Here is a 21,475-nt window from a genome sequence, read left to right as displayed (position 1 = left end):
TACCTGACGTAGAGGGAGATGGGGACGACCGTGTTCAGGATGATGATGTAGGACCAGAAGGAGAGGAAGCCAGAGAAAAAGGCACTGTCGACCGCCTCGTCCCAGGGCAGGTAGATCTGGAAGCAGGCGCCCACCTCGTACTCCCAGATGGAGTTGCCAATGGCCAGGATGACGCCCATGCACACGAGAAAGCCAAAGATCTGCCGGGGGAAGGTGCACGGAGTATTAAAAGTAGACAAAGAAAACACACAAAGAGAGGGCAGGATCTTCTATGCTCAGGTGGAACAGGAGGGGAGACTCCTTGCTTAAAAACCGTGGAGAGAAAGGAGCCCTCCTGTGGCGCAACGGGTCAGTGCATCCGGCTGTTAACCAGAAGGTTGGTGGTTCGAGCCCACCCAGGGACAGCTGCAGGCAGAATTCCTGCATCGCAGGGGGTTGATCAGGGGTTGGCAACGTGCAGCCCATGGGCTGGATGCAGCCCACGAAGACCGTTTTACCAACCCACAAGCTGCCCACTCAGCAAGTCCCCCACACGCTGCACTAAGCTGGTGCAGCGCAACGCGGGGACTCACCAAGCGGCGCCAGAAATCACGTCTGCGCATGCACAGATACTGGAAATCATGTCTGCGCATGTCCAGACGCCGAAAATCGCTTCTGCACGGGTGTGATTTCCGGTGTCTGGGCCAGTCCGGCCTACGGACAATCTCACGGGCAATGCGCAGAAGCAATTTCCAGCGCTGCGGACATGCGCAGATGTGATTTCTGGCGCTGCGCCAGTCCGGCCCACGGACAATCTCCATGGGAGTGATCCAGCCCACGGCCAGTAAACCTTGCTGATCCCTGGTCTAGATGACCCTCAGAGGGTCTCATCCAACTCTAGAATTCTAGGAAGGGAGGGAGAAGGGAGCTTTACGTACCCAAAGCACCAAGGTGTTCATCAAGCGGTCAATGCTCGTTCTCTTGAATTTCGTGCGGCCGCTGTTCTGCATCAGTTTGGTGTCTGGGCCTGTAGGAGCCAGAGAAATAAACATACAGGACGAACGTGATGTAATTTACAGTGGTACCTTGGGTTAAGAACTTAATTCATTCCAGAGGTCCGTTTTTAACCCGAAACCGTTCTTAACCTGAGGCGCGCTTTAGCTAATGGGGCCTCCCGCTGCCACCGCACCACCGCCGTGCAATTTCTGTTCTCATCCTGAGGTAAAAGTTCTTAATCCGAGGTACTACTTCCAGGTTAGCGGAGTCTGTAACCCGAAGTGTTTGTAACCCAAGGTGTTTGTAACCCGAGCTACTACTGTAACGTGACTCCAGCATTTACAACATTTGCACTGGCTGCCCATCTACTCCTGAGCCAGGCCCCAGGTCCTTGTCTTAAGTTACGAAGCCCCAAACAAATTAAGATCCAAGGTACTGCAGTTACTGCTTTGAGGACTTGCACCCATAACAATGTAGATTTTCTGCATTGGCCTAGATCAGGCACATCCAACTATCTTTTTTAGGGGGAGAGACCATGGTTGTTGAGCATTTTCTCCCCCTTTCCTATCCTTTTTTTGGGGGGGCCGGGGGAGCTAACAATCGCTTAGGATCAACCAGGAACATCCCACGATCGACCAGTAGATTGCGATCGACCAGTTGGACTTGCCTGGCCTAGACGACCCTTGTGGCTCCTTTTCAACTCTCCAATTTTATGGTTCCATGAAATGAAATGTAAAAAATAAGTCAAGGATTGGGGGGCACTGACTTTCCCCCATTGTTGTGACCTTGTGAAAAAATTCTTCGTTTTTTCAACCAGATCCTGATGGAGCTTCAGGAGACCATGAGAGATCAAGTGAGGGAGGGACAATAACCCCCCTCCCTTTTTCCTTGCGTGTGTGCTGGGCCCAGGGGTAACCTGTGAAATGCGGTCCAGGACAGGACCAGAACCCGAAGGTTCCGCTGGGAGACAGTCCGACAGGGCCAAGGCAGGAAACCAGGCAAGAACAGGTACAGGATCTCAGGCAGGATCTAGCATACAGCCATGTTGCTCCCACAACCTGGAGTGGGGTCCGACAGCCTTTTATCTTTGTCAGGGTAACGGCCGGTCCTGATCCCCCAGCGACTCACCTCCCTGTTTCGCCCGAAGGCGAGCACTCCTCCTGCGAGTACTCAGGTCTCTCCTTCTCTCAGACCTCAGTCTCTGCACCTCGGGAGACGTCGGTGGGTTACTAGACCCAGGGGCCGCCTCAGCCTCCCCTGACCCAACCGGTAGTGGAGCAGCTGTAAGTGATGGCCCAGCTGAAGGCAACAAGGGAATCCCCACCTCTGGAGCCAGGGCAGGCTCAGGCCCCTGACTTGGCCCAGCTGGTGTTTGTTGCAGAGGGACCTGTGCAGACTGGGACTCTTCAGGATCAGGCCCCAGACTTGGTTCAGATGATGTCTGAGGCAAAGGGTCCGGTGCAGACCGAGACTCCTCTGGTTCCGAGTCTGAGCCCGAGTCCCAGGCCATCACAGCGTGTCGGGCCTTTCCAGATTGTGCACCGAAGGGCAGGCTGGTTTTGGGGGTGGGGAGGCAAGGTGCTCTGGATGAGGCTGAAGAGCAGGGTATCAACCGCTTTAAGGAAAACTGAAATAAGCTGGAAATAAGCTCACGCACCTGCGAAGATGACAAGGCCAAAACACCACTCCGTATTGCGGAGGACGCAGCCACGAAGCAGCATGTTCTGGTTGCTCAAGGAGTGCTTGCTGTCCTTCCAGTAGAGCGTCCCGCTGAACTTGTCCAGCTTATTGTTGGGCGGCTCGCAGATCACCTCCCCTGAAGTCGAAAGGCATCAATTCAGAACAAATTCCCCAGCCGGAAGTACCTTGCATTTCCTCCAAGCTAGGAAATTTTGCTGGGTGCAGCGAGCAGAGGCTGGAGGTGCCCACTGGGCGGCAGGCAGGGAGCCCAACAGCAGGTGGCGCCAGAGCCAATGAGAGACTAAGAGGAAGAGGAAGCTCAGCTATTCCTGGTACACCTAAACGGCCTCGGCCCAGTACACCTGAAGGAGCGTCTCCACCCACATTGTTCAGCCCGGACACTGAGGCCCAGCTCCGAGGGCCTTCTGGCAGTTTCCTGACCGCGAGAAGTGAGGTTACAGGGAACCAGGCAGAGGGCCTTCTCGGTGGTGGCGCCCACCCTGTGGAACGCCCTCCCATCAGATGTCAAGGAAATAAACAACTATCTGACTTTTAGAAGACATCTGAGGGCAGCCCTGTTTAGGGAAGCTTTTAATGTTTGAAGTTTTATCGTGATTTTAATATTCTGTTGGGAGCTGCCCAGAGTGGCTGTGGAAACCCAGCTGGATGGGCGGGGTATAAATTAATTAATTCATTATTTATTAATTATTATTATCATCATCATCATCATCATCATCATTGTTATTATCATCACCACCTTGCCCTCAGTCTCTTCTCCAATTCAACGAAACTTCAGATCTGGAAGATCCTCGGGGCAGAGACTTATCTGGTTGGAGTTTTATTGAGGATGCTCCCCTTGCCCTTCTCCCGTTCCCTCAGCATTTTATAATGTAAGCTACCTGGGGCAGGGACCTGTCCCTTTGCAATCTGGAAAGCACTGGTGGCACCAGGCAAACCAGAGGTGGGGAGCGTTTCTCAGCCCCAAGAGACGAAGGACTGTCGGCCCAGGAAGGGGAAAACACACTCACGGAGGGAGGGGTGTGCCAAGGGCCAGTTAGGAATACCTGCATGCTCTGTGTCCCATGCAAAACTACGCAGCCCCCCCCCCACTCACCATCAAAGTGCGCAAGCTTGCTGGTGTCACTCAGCTCCGACGTCACTGGGATGGCCTGACGGACCTTCATGTTGGTCTCCCTGGAGGCAGAAGCAGCATTAATCATAGAGGGGGGGCCCAAGGAGCAGGCCCAGGCGCCTAGGTCCTGGATCCCCGCCCGGGGAGGCAGTCCTCACACTCAAGCCTACCCCCAATGAAAAGAGGCACGGTAAGAACCGGATCAGGATGAAGGGATCCAAGATGCACAGTGTCCTGCTCCTCACAGGTTGAATCCTGACTGAGGTTGAATCCTGACAAGACAGAAGTACTGTTTTTGGGGGACAGGAGGCGGGCAGGTGTGGAGGACTCCCTGGTCCTGAATGGGGTAACTGTGCCCCTGAAGGTCCAGGTGCGCAGCCTGGGAGTCATTCTGGACTCACAGCTGTCCATGGAGGTGCAGGTCAATTCTGTGTCCAGGGCAGCTGTATATCAGCTCCATCTGGTACGCAGGCTGAGACCCTCCCTGCCCGCGGACTGTCTCGCCAGAGTGGTGCATGCTCTGGTTATCTCTCGCTTGGACTACTGCAATGCGCTCTACATGGGGCTACCTTTGAAGGTGACCCGGAAACTGCAACTAATCCAGAATGCGGCAGCTAGACTGGTGACTGGGAGCGGCCGCCGAGACCATATAACACCAGTCTTGAAAGACCTACACTGGCTCCCAGTACGTTTCCGAGCACAATTCAAAGTGTTGGTGCTAACCTTTAAAGCCCTAAACGGTCTCAGTACTGTATATCTGAAGGAGTGTCTCCACCCCCATCATTCTGCCCGGACACTGAGGTCCAGCGCCGAGGGCCTTCTGGTGGTTCCCTCGCTGTGAGAAGCAAAGTTACAGGGAACCAGGCAGAGGTCCTTCTCAGTAGTGGCACCCGCCCTGTGGAACGCCCTCCCATCAGATGTCAAAGAGAAAAATAACTACCAAACTTTTAGAAGACATCTAAAGGCAGCCCTGTTTAGGGAAGCTTTTAATGTTTAATAGGTTATTGTATCTTAGTGTTTTGTTGGAAGCCGCCCAGAGTGGCTGGGGAAACCCAGCCAGATGGGCGGGGTATAAATAATAAATTATTATTATTATTATTATTCACAGATGTCTCCAGAAAGGCCAAAAGGCAGGCAGAAAAGCCTACAGCCAAGTGCCAGCTGGTTTACCAACCTCCTCCACCAGCAACTGACATTGATATAGACTGTGACTGAACAGGGAGGCTCCGCTGAGCTCGCTCCCATTTGTTTGCCGATTTAAAAACTGCTTGGCAGGCAAATTTTTAAAATGTTTTGATTGAAAGGCTGAGGTTCTGTTTTGCTGTCAACGGCATTTTGTAGAACGTAGAAATTCTCTATTCTTTTCTAATATATATTTGGACCTGAGTTATAACCATGAAGAGCCTTGTTTAAACATAGGTAAAGGTAAAGTGACCCCTGACCATTAGGTCCAGTCGTGGCCGACTCTGGGGTTGCGGTGCTCATCTCGCTTTATTGGCAGAGGGAGCTGGCATACAGCTTCTGGGTCATGTGGCCAGCAGGACTAAGCCGCTTCTGGCGAACCAGAGCAGCGCATGGAAACGCTGTTTACCTTCCCGCCAGAGCGGTACCTATTTATCTACTTGCACTTTGACATGCTTTTGAACTGCTAGGTTGGCAGGAGCAGGGACAGAGCAACGGGAGCTCACCCCGTCGCGGGGATTTGAACCACTGACCTTCTGATCAGCAAGTCTTAGCTCTGTGGTTTAACCCACAGCGCCACCCATGTCCTACTCTGTTTAAACGTAAGCAGTACATAAATGGGATGAATGAAATGAACTAGGTAAGCGGTTCGGATCGCCTTGGAATAAAAATAGCTGACATGCCAAAAACAGCCACCCTTTGGAACTCCCTGCCTTTTGACAACAGCCAGCCACCTTCACTAAAAATATTTTTATTTAAGCAAGTCTATCCAGACATGTGGAACGCTGACATGTGCTTCAATTTGGTTTTCAGCTTATCGGTTTAAATTATTTTTTGGAGGTTTCAAATTGTTGCTTTTAAATGTTTTCTTGTCATTGTTCTATTCCTCTTGTAAACTGCTTTGGGGTTTTGTTTTTAGAATTAAGCAATATATTGATTTTATGGGGGGGGGAATAATAAAGTATCATTTTATTCATTTAGTTCGTATATATCCCGCCTTTTCTTCCAAGGAACTCAAGGTGGTAGGAATCATACAATTGTGGAGTTGGAAGGGACCCCTAGAGTCATCTAGTCTGACCCTCCCCCCCCGCAACACATGAATCTCAAATAGAAAACGTTTTACTATGTTTTATATGTGCTGTAAAGCTGCCTGAAGTGGCTGGGGAAACCCAGCCAGATGAGCAGAGTATAAATAAAATATACTAAGTTTTAATTTATATATTTTTTAATTGTTGCTAAATCTGTATTGTCCCTGCTATACCTAATTGCAAATTCAAATGTATCCCTATCGTGTTTTATGACTTCCTTGATATTGTACGTGGGCTGGAACTGGTCTGTGACCGAAATAATAAAATTCATTCATATAAAATATAAAATAACTAAAGCATCCAGGACGGATAGCCAACCAATCTCTCCCTGGTATATATGGTTTTCACTCCTCCCAACCCTGTGAGGTGGGGTTAGGCTGAGCGCCTGCGACTGGCCCAAGCGACCTTCGGGGCTCAGCGGGGATTTGAACCCTGGTCTCTTCCAGGTCCTAGTCTGGCACCTTAACCACTATACCATGCTAGCGGTCCCAGCCCGACGGAGACCCCCATCCAAATGAGCAGACACCTGCTTCAATGCGTAAACCCAATAGCGCAAGGCTCACTTTCCGAGACGGCCCCCTCAACTGCCCCAACTGCTGAGGGAAAAGCATGGAAAATGGAGTCAGCACTCACCCGTCCAGCTCTGCCGTTTCGATGTAGCAAAGTCCGTGAGGTTCGCTGCTGGACAGGAGGAGCAAGTCAGCCTGGGGGGAGAAGAGGAGGAAAGCGGCTAAAGCAGCAAATACCAGCCACAGAGGCTGTGCCTGGATTCACACAAACGTGCAGACTGCACCCTTTATATTCCTAATCTTCTCAAAGAGTATAGCGCACCACACTGGTATTGGCAAGGGGGGGGAGAGACGTCAAATGCATTTAATATGTTGTCAGGTGCAATTTTCCAAAGTGACACCAGATGGCGACGGTGAGCTATGCCAAATTGAATGTATTTTTCAAAACGTTTTTTTAAAAAAGAATTTCCACAGCATTTTTTAATATGTGTGTAGATTCCACCTAAGAGTCTCATGTTCCACTGACTGAGCTATCCATGGCAGTGGCGTAGCGTGGGTTGTCAGCACCCGGGGCAAGGCAAGTAATTTGCGCCCCCTAACCCGTGGATTTGCGCCCCCTAACCCGTGGATTTGCGCCCCCTAACCCATGGATTTGCCCTAACCCCAGATGTTGCGCCCGGTGCGGCCCGCCCCCCCTGCACCCCCCACGCTACGCCACTGATCCATGGTACTATATAGTATAGTACAGTACAGTACAGTACAGTATAGTACAGGGGTCAGCAAACTTTTTCAGCAGGGGGCCGGTCCACCGTCCCTTAGACCAGTGTTCCCCAACCTTGGGCCTCCAGCTGTTTTTGGACTACAATTCCCATCATCCTTGACCACTGGTCTTGCTAGCGAGGGATGATGGGAGTTGTAGTCCAAAAACAGCTGGAGGCCCAAGGTTGGGGAACACTGCCTTAGACCTTGTGGTGGGCCGGACTATATTTTGGGGGGGAAATATGAATGAATTCCTATGCCCCACAAATAACCCAGAGATGCATTTTAAATAAAAACACACATTCTACTCATGTAAAAACACGCTGATTCCCGGACCGTCCACAGGCCAGATTTAGAAGGCAATTGGGCCGGATCCAGCCCCCAGGCCTTAGTTTGCCTACCCATGGTATAGTATAAAAATAATTTCTCTTTTTTGCAGACTATGGATAAACGTATTTTCAAAACGAGAGCAAGAGCATTGGCTATTCTACAGTTGCTGTGATCAGGGATTTTCAACTCTGACAAACAATTTTGCTATTTATACCCCACCCATCTGCCTCAGTTGCCCCAGCCATGGGAAGATCAGAAAAGAGAAAGGTTTCTTTGTGTGGATGAGGAAATGAGTGTTGTTTGTCTCAAATTAGACCTAATTTACATGAGATTATCCGGCAAAAGCAAGCTCACACCTCTCATTGAGTTTGTATACATACTTAAGGTACGTATGTAAGAGGATCATTTAGAATTATATTTTGGGAATGAGTCATGTTCTTAGGTGGCCGTGTAGTTTTATACTTTCGGGACGTCCTACGATCATATTATAAAGTTGTTGTGTTCCACGTTACAAATCAACCACTGCTAGTAGTTGTTTGTTTTGCTCTTTGCTTCACAGTGTATTTCTCATTGATTAAAAAATGGTGTGGCACAAGCAAATTCTTACTATAAAAGTGTGGCCCAGAAGAAAAAGTTTGAGAACCACTGTCCTAATCTCTCAGTACAGTGGTACCTCAGGTTAAGTACTTAATTCGTTCCGGAGGGCTATTCTTAACCTGAAACTGTTCTTAACCTGAAGCACCACTTTAGCTAATGGGGCCTCCTGCTGCTGCCACGCTGCCAGAGCACAATTTCTGTTCTCATCCTGAAGCAAAGTTCTTTACCTGAAGCACTATTTCTGGGTTAGCGGAGTCTGCACCTGAAGCGTATGTAACCTGAAGCGTATTTAACCTGAGGTACCACTGTATAGGGACCACATAGGCTACGTTATAATTTAGGAACACAGAAAGCTGCCATATACCGAGTCAGACCATTGGTCCATTTAGTTCAGTATTGTCTACACTGACTGGCAGAAGCTCTCTAGGATTTCAGGCAGGGAACAGTTCCCAGCCCTGCTCAGAGACTGAACCTTCGGCACGCAGAGCAGGTGCTATATAGTCCTTTCCCTGAAAAGAAACTAAGGTTCCAGTCCTCATGGTTCCGTGCAAAGGTGTGATTTAAGAGGAACATAAGCAATAGGAATATAAGCAAGAGCCTTATAAGGGACGCGGGTGGCACTGTGGGTTAAACCACAGAGCCTAGGGCTTGCCGATCAGGTCGGCGGTTCGAATCCCCGTGATGGGGTGAGCTCCCGTTGCTCAGTCCCTGCTCCTGCCAACCTAGCAGTTCGAAAGCACCTCAAAGTGCAAGTAGATAAATAGGTACCACTCCGGCAGGAAGGTAAACGGTGTTTCCGTGCGCTGCTCTGGTTCAACAGAAGCGGCTTAGTCATGCTGGCCACATGACCCGGAAGCTGTACGCCGGCTCCCTCGGCCAATAAAGTGAGATGAGTGCCGCAACCCCAGAGTCGGCCACGACTGGACCTAATGGTCAGGGGTCCCTTTACCGTTACCTTGCCTTAGTGCAAGTCAGTCCATCCATCTCAGTATTGTCTACACTGACCGGCAGCGCTCTCCAGGCAGGGAGAGTTCCCACACCTACCTGGAGAGGCCAAGGACTGAACCTGGGACCTTCTGCACGCAAGGCAGGTGCTCTACTCACCCTGCCCCAACACGGCTCACCAGACCTTTCCTTCATTCCCAGACTTGCAGGTACTAGTGGGTCTCACTCAGCTTAAGTGGGGCAAACAGCACTGCGGGGCTGGTCTAGGACTCACCGCCACAAACTGGTTGTTCTCCAACTTTATGATGTCACCAACGCGAACATTCATCCACTGTTCCTGACGGAGGCTGTAAGGACCAGGTGTGGGGAAGATTTGGGGAGAGGGGGTTGGCAGTGGAGAAAAAGGAGGTGTGTCAAATGAAAACAGGCAGACAAGCCCAACCCCATCACTTAAGATATATTTACTTCGATCAGGTGTGGGGAACCTCTGGCCTGCCAGGTGTGGCTGAACTACAACTCCCATCAGCCCCAGCCAACACGGCCTTTTTTTTTAAATGCTTTTTATTGATTTTCCAAAACAAGAATAAATAAAATATATACTCTTACATTCAACATTATTGTGTCTTCTTATTTGCCATCACGCCCGGACTTCCCTCCTTCCCTTCATCGGTTTTCATAATTAACATCCACTCTTACAGATTCTTATTTACATTCTGTCCATGTCACAAGATTTATATCAGCCCTGCTACAGTCTTTAAGCTTCTACAATTATTCCTTATACATTTAACGAATTTACTCCATTCCTCTTCGAACTTGGTTACTTTTTGGTTCCGAATCTTATAAGTCATGTTCGCCAGTTCTATGTATTCAAAAATTTTCGTCTGCCACTCCATTAAAGTTGGAATTTCCGCCCCATCCAACACGGTCAATGGCCAGGGATGATGGGACTTGCAGTCCAGCATTCCCAACACTTGTTTTAACTCAAGGATGGGGAACCACCAATCACAGGCTCCAGCTCTAACAATCACAGGCTCCGGCTCCACCAATCACAGGCCCCAGCTCTAACAATCACAGGCTTCTCCTCCACCAATCACAGGCTCCTGCTCCACCAATAACACGCTCCAGCTCCACCAATCACACGCTCCAGCTGCTCTTACTGTTGGGCTCCCTGCCTTCTATCCATCACTCTCAATGGCCACCAACCACCCTGGTGTGTGTGTGTGTGTGTGTGTGTGTGTGTGTGTGTGACCCCCACAGCCCTACAAATTTTGCTGGGCTCAAACTCACATCCTCCTGCTTGATCACTGGCCATGCTGGGTGGCTGAAGCGGGTGTTTTGAGTCCAGGCGTATCCAGAGGGCCACAGGATTCCCACCACCCATTGCTGGTCTAACAGATTTCCCACCCCTCACCCAGAAATCCACCACAACAACCACCACCGATCCGCAGTTGCCGTGGTAATACTCACATCCCATTGATCAGCACCTGAGACTGGCGATTGTTCACCTGGTTGTCACTCTTGTGGCGAAACTGCAGAGAGACAGCAAGATCGCAGAATCTTAAGAGTCGGAAGGGACCCAAGGGTCATCTAGCCCAACCCCGTGATGCAGAATGAAAGGAAGGTCCCCCTACACAATCGAGAAGGGTCAGGTGATCAGGGGCCGCTAGTCACAATGGCTATGTTCTCCCTGCACTGTCGGAGGCAAAATGCCTCTGAACGTCACTTGCTGGGAATCGCAGAGTAGAGAGAGTTGCTCTCGCACTCAGGTCCTGCTTGCGGGCTTCCCAGAGGTATTTGGTTGGCCACTGTGAGAACAGGATGCTGAACTAGATGGGCCATGGGCCTCATCCAGCAGCCAGGATCTTCTTATGCCTTTTTATATTCTTCTGCTTTGAGTGCAGAAGGTTCTGGGTTAAATCTCCAGGTAGAATAATAGTGTTGGAAGGTGTTCCAGTGGTCATCTAGTCCAACCCTAGTCAGAAAGTTCTTTCTAACGTTTAGTCGGAGTCTCCTTGTTGTCTGAATCCATTGGTTTGGGTCCTACGCTCTGAGCAGCAGAAAACCAGCTTCTGAAGATTGCTATCATATCTCCTCTCAGTCTCTTTTCCAGGCTAAACATGCCCAGCTCCTTCAACCATTCCTCATAAGGCTTGGTTTCCAGACCCTTGATCATCTCGCTTGCCCTCCTCTGCACACCTTCCCAACTTGTCAATATTTTTCTTAAATTGTGTTGCCCAGAACTGGGCACAGTACAGTGGTACGTCTGGTTACGTACTTAATTCGTTCCGGAGGTCCGTTCTTAACCTGAAACTGTTCTTAACCTGAAGCACCACTTTAGCTAATGGGGTCTCCCGCTGCTGCTGCGCCACCGGAGCACGATTTCTGTTCTCATCCTGAAACAAAGTTCTTTACCCGAGGTATTATTTTTGGGTTAGCGGAGTCTGTAACCTGAAGCGTATGTAACCTGAAGCATATGTAACCCGAGGTACCACTGTATTCCGGGTGTCGTCTGACCAAGGCAGAACAGAGCGGAACAGTGGTACCTCTGGTTGCAAACGGGATCCGTTCTGGAGGCCCGTTCGCAACATGAAAAAAACGCAACCCACAGTGGTGCGTCTGCGCACATGCGGGTTGCAATTTGCCGTTTCTGCGCATGCGCGAGACGTCATTTTGCATTTCTGCGCATGCGTGAGCAGCAAAACCTGGAAATAACCCTTTCCAGTACTTCCCGGTCGCCGCGGGAAGTAACCTGAAAGAAAGTAACATGAAGTGGATGTAACATGAGGTATGACTGTACAGTGGTACCTTGGGTTACATACGCTTCAGGTTACAGACTCCGCTAACTCAGAAATATTACCTCGGGTTAAGAACTTTGCTTCAGGATGAGAACAGAAATCGTGCTCCGGCGGCCCGGCAGCCCCATTAGCTAAAGTGGTGCTTCAGGTTAAGAACAGTTTCAGGTTAAGAACGGACCTCTGGAACGAATTAAGTACTTAACCCGAGGTACTGCTGTACTATGACTTGATCTGGACACTCGACTTCTGTTAATGCGGCCTAGAACTGCGTTAGCCTTCTTTGCTGCCGTATCACACAGCTGTCTCATACTAAGCAGGTCTGGGTTTGACCAGCGCCGGGGTGGTTGACCTCCCCTTCCGAGGAACTGCCCCGTATGATCCCGCGAGTCCCACGGCAAAAGAAAGGCAGGGTGTGAATTCTGGGATACCAGCAAAGCACCGATAAGCGGTCCAAATCGCCACCAGCCCCAACCCAGGTCTCCCCTCTCCCAGACTCCCCCCCCCCTGCTTACGTAATCGTCGGTGGCATCCTTGACCGCCGTGATGGTAAGCACAAGAACCAAAGGCACTATGGTGGTGAACCACGAAAGGGAGGATATCTGTGGAATCAGCTGGGTGGAGGAAGACAGGCGAGAGGGTAAGTGAAGGCAGGGGAAGAAGAGACGGCAGGGTGCTTCTAAGGAGTCTCCTCCACCACTCTCCAAAACGAAACCCAAAATGCCGCCCACATTAACACTTCCAAATTCCCCTCTTGCCCCAATATGAGAGTCCCGTGAACGGGCCGCACCTGGAGAATAAGGAGGAAGAGGAAGTAAGTGTTAGCCACTTCCTGGAACTGCTCAAAGAGGTTGATGGGCAGGAATGTGACCACGTTGTACTTGGACGTCTTGATGCAGTTACTCTGCGGGGAGAGGAAAGGAAACAACGTAAGATGGCGAAACTCGCAGGGAGCGCGTGTCTCCGCTCTGCCCCACGGCCAGCTTTCCCAGCAGCCCCCCACCCCAAAACTCCTCCAACAGATCTTCTCCGCCCTGTTTTCAACCCTTGGGGAAGGGCTGTCGAAGCTGGCAGAGCTTGGCACGCAGAATGACCCGGGTTCAAGCCCCGATAATCTCCAGGAAGGGAAATCCTGAAGAGACGCTGCCTGCCCGTGCAGACAATATGGAGGCAGGTGGACTCAGAGGCGATCTGACTCGGAATAAGGAGCCTTCCTGCGTTCCTGTTTAAATTAGCCCCCCTTATTTTTCCAGAACTGTGAGGACTACCAACTTCATTTTGATTTGGTGGAAGGAGCAGCTGGAAAGGACATCGGAACAGAGGCCTGCTTTCTGCATGCAAAAAGCCCCGGGTTCAATCTGTTCCCGGTAAGGTTGGGATGGACTCCCTTCCTGAAACCCTGGAGAATCACAGAATTCATAGCATTGTAGAGTTGGTCATCTGGTCCAAGCCCCTGCTATGCAGAAATAAGATTGGTTACTGCCAATCAGTGTGGGCAGTACTGAACTAGATGGACCAGGCGTCTCACTCAGTGCAAAGAAACGCCCTGTAAAGGTACAGGGACCCCTGACTATCTGTCCCAGCTCCTGCCAAACTAGCAGTTCGAAAGCACACCAGTGCAAGTAGATAAATAGGTACCATTGCAGTGGGAAGGTAAACAGCATTTCCGTGCGTTCTGGTTTCCGTCACGGTGTCCCGTTGTGCCAGAAGCGGTTTAGTCATGCTGGCCACATGACCCGGAAAGCTGTCTGTGGACAAACGCCGGCTCCCTCGGCCTGAAAGCGAGGTGAGCATCGCAACCCCTTAGTTGCCTTTGACTGGACTTAACCATCCACGGGTCCCTTACCTTTACTTTACCTTTATATACAGCTATAACAAAAACATTCTAAAACCAGTAACAATTTAAAGGTAAAGGGACCCCTGACCATTAGGTCCAGTCGTGGCTAACTCTGGGGTTGCGGCACTCATCTCGTTTTTTTGGCCGAGGAAGCCGGCGTACAGTCATGTGGCTAGCATGACTAAGCCGCTTCTGGCAAACCAGAGAAGCACGGAAACGCCGTTTACCTTCCCACCGGAGCGGTACCTATTTATCTACTTGCACTTCGTGCTTTCGAACTGCTAGGTTTGCAGGAGCAGGGGCCGAGCAATGGGAGCTCACCCCGTCATGGGGATTCGAACCGCCGACCTTCTGATCGGCAAGTCCTAGGCTCTGTGGTTCAACCCACAGCACCACCCGCAAAATGCCCTGTGCCCCTTGTTAATTCCCTGACGAATAAAGTTGCACTTCTTTGCCATTTTTATTAGTTACTGTTCAACACACTTGGATGTGCACAAGGCTGTGGGGATAATGTACGGGTGGACTAGGAACACAACTTAACTGTTGGAGGATAAAGACTCAAAATCTTTCTCTCCACCTTCGCTCCAGAAAGAGGAAAAAATATCCCAAAGTTTCTTTGTCTGCCTTCCACACTTAACGCTCTATTTATAACCGCTGAGCTGGGCTCTTGTCCCCGGACAGGAAGTTATTCACAGACACACCCTAGCCAAGATACGAGGGGTCAAGCCCAGTCAGAAGCAGGGCAGTGGTGTGGAAAGAAGCTTCCAGAAAGCGGAAGGGCAGCTCAAGGTTTCCGGGGATTTCCCGCAAACCCCCCACCCCCCAAAATAATACTGAGCAGCAATCGCCTCCCCATATGGGATGGGCATATCTGATTCCGTCTCAGTTTCTCATTTTTTCCCCAATCTTAGTTCCAGTTCTCCACACTTCCACATTCGTTTGTGGGTTTTGTTTCAAAGTTCCCTTGAAAATTCATCCGGGCTTTAGCGCAGAATACTCCTAAATCAAAACGGGGGGTTTTGTGTGCAATTTCGCCGAAGTTCTGAAAAAGGATGTTCTGTAACGGAACGTCAAATGTTCTGTAACAGATGTCAAAGAGAACAACAACTACCAGACTTTCAGAAGACATCTGAAGGCAGCCCTGTTTAGGGAAGCTTTTAATGTTTGATGTATTACAGTATTTTAATATTTTTTTGGAAGCCGCCCAGAGTGGCTGGGGAAGCCCAGCCAGATGGGCGGGGTATAAATAATAAATTATTATTATATTATTATAATATGCATCTGTGTAAGCTGTTTTTGCTGAAGTGAAATTTACAAGGCACGCTCCATGTGCATTTTCGTACGCTTGGTTTGGGAGAACGACATTGCAAAAGTCAGGGAATTGCAAATTTCAAAGGATGGCTGGGTTTCATCCTGTGCATCATTCCAGAAAGTGCAAACAGTAGTGGTAGTAGTAGTAATAATAATAATAATAATAATAATAATAATAATAATAATAATAATAATAATAAAACTATTTACTTCTCATATTTATATCCCCCATTTTTTCCAAGGAAATTTAAATCCAAAATACTCCAACTTCTCATTTAATCCTCGTAACAACCCCGTGAGGCAAATTAGGCTGAGAGGCAGCGACTGCCTCAAGGTCACGCCCAGTGAGCTTCATGGATTTGAACCCAGGTCTCTTCCAGCTCCGAGTCCTACCCTCTTAACCACTACACCGTGGGTTAGCCTTTTAAATATTTACACCCACATCCCTAGAGCCCTTCATGACCTCTGATCTCCCCCCCCCCCCCGGCAAAAAAAGGTCTGGGCTCTTCCTTTTCTATACCTAACTCCCCACAAAACCAAGCTCACCCCTTTCACATCCCTCCCTATGGGGTATAAACGCAGCCCCACGCCCCTTCTCTGCCCCACCAACACGGATTTCGTGTTCCCGCCACGAAAAGTGGGCTGTTCCACCACCACCCCTCCCTTCCCAGAAAACTCTCTCACACACAATTTATTATATATATATAAGACTTTAAATATTGTATTACAGCCCCCAGCCGCAAACTCCTAACCCCGTACTTACCGCATACTGGAACTTTTCGTTATACTCTCGGGCGTTTGCTTTCACCCGCCTTTCCTCCTCTGAAAACAGAGGCCAAAAATCAGCTGCCGGCACACAACACCCCCCCCAAAAAAAATCACCGTACCCCACTTTGCCAGGCTTACCACCACCCCTCCAGCAGTTGCCCCTTGCTAGCCATTCCAAGCTGAACACAAAGGGTAGCGGATTTGATAACCCGCTTCCCGACTGCATGAGACTGGCTGGCTCTCTTAATTCTTTGCATGCCCCCCACCACCACAAAAAAGCACCCCAGGAGTAGCTCCCCGCCCCCCGCCTGTCCCAAATACTGAAATAAAACTGCTCTGGGTTTTCGCAACCCCCCCAATCCATGGTTGGAACGGTCTCTGTCCCAGTTTCCAAACTTGCGACTCTCGGCAGTCTCAGAAGCAAGGTCATTTGCGGGGATGGGGGGACGGGTGGGGAGGAGGGGGTATGCCTTTGGGTAAAAGGGGGGCTCTCCTGTGTCCCCACCACCACCAAAAAAAATTTAGTGCAAAGGAAAGGAGCCAGAGTTGGGGGGGGGGTGAAGGAAGCAGGCGCGGTATGAGGTAATGTTTGTGAAGAGAACTGCAATGACAGCTTTCTCCACGGAGGTCGTGACAGGACAAAGGCTGGACGTGGATATTTGAGGAGCCCCCACCCCTAAAAAGCAAAAAAAAAAAAAAACCCTGCTAGTCAAACCCCCCAAACTTTCACTTGTCAAACCCCCACCCCCCCAAAAAAATACCTGTCCCCCCAGGCGCCTGTCCGCGGCTGCCCGTCGCCACGGCGACCCAGGGCCATTTCTCGGGCATCTCCTTAGGGATCGTCATGGTTACCGCCGGGCCCGGATTTGCGTGTGTTTTATGGGGAGGGGGGGCCTTGCAGGAGGCCCCCCGGGCTTAGGCAGCGGCCCCCCATCGGCCTCCCCAGTCCGTGCCCCCCATTCTCCTCCTGCCTCGGCAGCTGCTGCTGCTGCCCCCCCTCCCCACTCGCTGCAGGAGAAAACTCCACGCTGACATTGAGGGAGACGGGGGCCGCCCACCGCCACGCGGTGGCCAATGAGGGGCCGGGATGGCGTTGCTTAGGTAACCGCGGCATGGGGGGGGGGACAAGGGGGGGGCGATCTCTCGCCTGCTTGCTTCTCTTCCCCCAGCCCCACCCCCAAGCCAGAAAGACCTTACGGAGTCAGTCAAAGGCATGCAAATCACTATAATGGGACCCCCCAACCAAAAAAAGTCATTTTCCTTAGGTTGCTGCTCGCTATTAAATCTGTTTTTACCTCAGTCCACCTCTTCTGCCAAAGAGACAGCCACCCATCCCAACTCTCTCTCTCTCCTCACAAGAACTCTGTAAGGTAGTCCGGGCTGCTGGGTTGCCAACTGACCAGGAAGTAAATAAGGCAATGTGACTTGATCCTGTGCTTTAGACAGGAGCCTGACCCAGATGAAAAAGTCATAGGCTGGTAGATTGGGAAGGGACCCCCAAAGGCCATCCAAACCCAGCCCGCTGCTCAGCTCAGGAATCATCAGTGACTTTACAGGTAGGAAGCTAGCTTAGCAGGGAAAGAGAGGGCTGGGCTATATCTCCTTGAGGAGCTACTTGTCTACTTGCAGAACATTTGGCTGGCTTTTAACCTGGGGAACGGGGTTGAATTCAAAAACGGGACAAGACCGCCTTCTGTCTAAAGTGGTACAGGCCCTTCTGTACCTTCTAAAGCAGTACGGACCCACCTCAAACTCCTCATGCCGCTGGCAAGGGTACATATACTCTGGATATGAAAATCTGTCACAGAGCTTTAGAACTGGAAGGCACCTCGTGCAGTCATCCAGTCTGACCCCAACCCCCCGAAGGACGCAGGAATCTTGCAACTATGCACCCCTGACAAACGACTGTCCAGCCTCTGTTTAAATACTTCCAGCAAGGAAGAGACAATCGCCTTCCAGGGCACCATCGAACAGCTCTGACCATTAAAAAGGTAAAGGGACCCCTGACCATGAGGTCCAGTCGTGGCCAACTCTGGGGTTGCGGCGCTCATCTCGCTTTACTGGCCGAGGGAGCCGGCGGACAGCTTCCGGGTCATGTGGCTAGAATGACTAAGCCGCTTCTGGCAAACCAGAGCAGCGCACAGAAACGCCGTTTACCTTCCCGCCGGAGCGGTACCTATTTATCTACTTGCACTTTGACGTGCTTTTGAACTGCTAGGTTGGCAGGAGCAGGGACCGAGCAAAGGGAGCTCACCCTGTTGTGGGGATTCGAACCGCTAACCTTCTGATTGGCAAGTCCTAGACTCTGCGGTTTAACCCACAGCGCCACCCGCGTCCCTTCTCTGACCATTAGGCACCTTTTAATTTTTTTTTATTTTTTTTTATTTAATGCTTCATGGTCTCTTAGAGGAAGCCATTGCGAATGAAATGGAATTAAGCAAAAGCTTCTCAGACGCACAGTTCCCCCACCAGTGGCTACACTGGGGACGCAGGCGCAGAGATCTGTTGGGAAGTTGGCAACCTAGCAGTGGCTGAGTGAGAAAAAGAGTCTGAGAAGTTAAATCACCTAGGTTTTGTGGCTGATTGGGGAGGGTGGGGTGGCCCAGCCCCAGCCCCTGTCAGTCCCACTCCCTTCCCCACCCCCACCCCAAAAAACCAGCCCCATCAGAAGATCTTACCTGGAGGATGTTTCTTAGAACAAAGTTCCATGGCATTCGATGGCAGTTTATCAGGCCCATGGGAGGTGCTGTATTGGGGCGGGGAGATGGGGGGAAAGCAAAGAAATAAAAATAATTGGTTTGGGGTGGGGTGGGGCGCACACACACACACACCTAAAACAAACCAAAGGTGGAGAACTTTGGGGGCGGAATGTGGCCCTCGGAATGCTTCTGTCTGGCCCTCGGGTCTCTCTGCAAGCTGCACCCTTCTTCCCAGGTCACAGCCCCTCTAACACCCTGCTCCATACCCTCCCCAAGGACTTTTGCAAGCAAGGGGGGTGGGGAGGATGAAATAGAAGAAACCTCAGACTTTTGCATGGCTGGAATGCATTGTACCATACAAACGTAAGAGTCACATTCATTGCTCTGCTCACATTTTCGCTTCTGATTCCATTGGCACATTTCCCCCAAGGGGCTTCCCAGAGGGAATGCATCCCCTGGGCAGGAAAGGGTTAACCCTGGAAACAAACTAAGGGTTAACATCATCTTGTTAGAAGAGTGTTCAGAATTTCCCCACCTTGCTGCCTGTTACTCCTGCAGCCCCCCAGCAAATCTTCCTTCTCCTCTATAAAGCCAAAATTGCCCTTCATCCAAACAGCACCCAGTAACTTTAAAATACGTGATAATAAAACAACAGGACTCTCTTCCCTACGAGCAGCGGAATGGAAAAGGATGGTTACGATAGGTATACTAAGCCAAATGAAGCCATCGAGCCAATTTAACAGGGCCACATAAAAAATGCCTTTAAAACCTGTTGCCGGATCTCTTCAGGAGAAAGCACTCCAAAGAGCAATCTGGAAACAGAACAGGAAAAGTTTCCCGCAGGAATTTTTCCAGAAACAGAATCTGCATGCAGGAAATTTTCCACTTAAATGAGCTCATTAGCTAATAGATACCAATTGCAAATCCTCAGGGTTAGTGCCCATTGCGGCTGGTGGGGCGGGAGCCAGGGAGCCCGACAGCAGGGGGCGCCAGAGCCGATGAGAGACAGAGCCCTCTCATCCTAATTTTGTCCCTATCCTCCTCCTCCTCCTCCTCCTCCTCCTCCTCCTTGCTGAGTTCTACAAGCTCTGCAACCCTGAGACGTGGTTGTAGTTGGACCCGCGCCAGTCGCAAAACGCGCCTGGCACCTGGCTAATTTCTAACAGGGTTCCCCACCCCCAAAAGGAAGTGATTTAAAAGGCAGTCGACTGAATCACATGAACCTTCCAGGCCAGTCCACTATTGTCCCTTCCTTTCTAGAACGGACCGCAATGCTGCTGCGGTACCTGGCTCCAAGTCCAACAGACGAGATGGCTCAAAACCACGCTGAGGACTAGAATGCTGGAGAGGCCTGCGGGCCCCTCTAGCGATGGTGGTCGTTTCCCTAAAAGGGCTAGCATGCCGACACATCCACCACCGACCAGCCAGACAGCTACACCAGTGCCAACAGCTGCTACGCAGGCAAAAGACACCTCTTCTAACTGTTTCCTGCTCCATTTCCTGTTTTGCTCCTGGTGGCTGATTTGTGGCAAGGAGCACAGAGAGAAACCTAACATCCGGGGGCACTTCAGAGCAGACAGCAGAAGATCTTCCAATCAGTGTCAGGAGAGATGCTCTTCCTTGTCGAACATGTTGTTGTTATTTAGTCGTCCCCGACTCTTCGTGACCCCCTGGACCAGAGCACGCCAGGCACTCCTGTCTTCCACTGCCTCCCGCAATTTGGTCAAACTCATGCTGGTAGCTTTGAGAACACTGTCCAACCATCTCATCCTCTGTCGTCCCCTTCTCCTTGTGCCCTCCATCTTTCCCAACATCAGGGTCTTTTCCAGGGAGTCTTCTCTTCTCATGAGGTGGCCAAAGTATTGGAGTCTCAGCTTCAGGATCTGTCCTTCCAGTGAGCACTCAGGGATAATTTCCTTAAGAATGGATGCGTTTGATCTTCTTGCAGTCCATGGGACTCTCAAGAGTCTCCTCCAGCACTGTAATTCAAAAGCATCAATTCTTCGGCGATCAGCCTTCTTTATGATCCAGCTCTCACTTCCATACATCACTACTGGGAAAACCATGGCTTTAACTATACGGACCTTTGTTGGCAAGGTGATGTCTCTGCTTTTTAAGATGCTGTCTAGGTTTGTCATTGCTTTTCTCCCAAGAAGCAGGCGTCTTTTAATTTCGTGGCTGCTGTCACCATCTGCAGTGATCATGGAGCCCAGGTAAGTAAAATCTCTCACTGCCTCCATTTTTTTTCCCTTCTATTTGCCAGGAGGTGATGGGACCAGTGGCCATGATCTTCGTTTTTTTGATGTTGAGCTTCAGACCATATTTTGCGCTCTCCTCTCTCACCCTCATTAAAAGGTTCTTTAATTCCTCCTCACTTTCTGCCATCAAGGTTGTGTCATCTGCATATCTGAGGTTGTTGATATTTCTTCCGGCAATCTTAATTCCGGCTAGGGATTCATCCAGCCCAGCCTTTCGCATGATGAATTCTGCATATAAGTTAAATAATCAGGGAGACAATATACAGCCTTGTCGTACTCCTTTCCCAATTTTGAACCAATCAGTTGTTCCATATCCAGTTCTAACTGTAGCTTCTGTAGAGATTTCTCAGGAGACAGATGAGGTGATCAGGCACTCCCATTTCTTTAAGAACTTGCCATAGTTTGCTGTCAAGGCAGTGATCCATGAAGGGGCTTGTCAAACATGCAACCCCGCAACGCCACATATGATAGAATCATGCAAGAGTGTGGGAGGAGGAGGGGATGAAATCCCCAAAAAGGATGTTATTTTTTTCCTGTATGCCACAACAGCTGTGAGAATATTACTAGCGAAGAATTGGAAGAAACAAGATTTACCAACTATTGAAGAATGGCA

General features: G+C 50.3%; 1 protein-coding gene across 2 annotated transcripts in view; it reads right to left on the bottom strand.

The window, feature by feature from the left end:
• Positions 1-21,475, bottom strand: part of ATP8B2 (ATPase phospholipid transporting 8B2) — a 62,324-nt gene that overhangs the window by 32,742 nt on the left and 8,107 nt on the right. Inside the window, exons 2-12 of one of the 2 annotated variants that reach the window (XM_083590985.1) lie at positions 18,584-18,651; positions 15,901-15,959; positions 12,780-12,893; positions 12,505-12,603; positions 10,665-10,726; positions 9,472-9,544; positions 6,691-6,761; positions 3,770-3,849; positions 2,633-2,791; positions 918-1,006; positions 4-200 (exon numbers count right to left, since the gene is read on the bottom strand). In XM_083590985.1, the coding sequence (XP_083447111.1) occupies positions 4-200; positions 918-1,006; positions 2,633-2,791; positions 3,770-3,849; positions 6,691-6,761; positions 9,472-9,544; positions 10,665-10,726; positions 12,505-12,603; positions 12,780-12,893; positions 15,901-15,959; positions 18,584-18,614 (1,034 nt within the window). In that variant the 5' untranslated portion in view covers positions 18,615-18,651. Of the gene's footprint in view, positions 1-3; positions 201-917; positions 1,007-2,632; positions 2,792-3,769; positions 3,850-6,690; positions 6,762-9,471; positions 9,545-10,664; positions 10,727-12,504; positions 12,604-12,779; positions 12,894-15,900; positions 15,960-16,666; positions 16,891-18,583; positions 18,652-21,475 lie in introns of those variants that run through there. The other variant, XM_083590984.1, reaches the window with a different exon arrangement.

Source organism: Podarcis filfolensis (assembly GCF_964270895.1).
Source record: "Podarcis filfolensis genome assembly, chromosome: 16".
NCBI classification, from domain to species: Eukaryota; Metazoa; Chordata; class Lepidosauria; order Squamata; family Lacertidae; genus Podarcis; species Podarcis filfolensis.
Note: the sequence above shows the minus strand (reverse complement) of the source record. Positions and strands in the feature narration are given on the sequence as shown.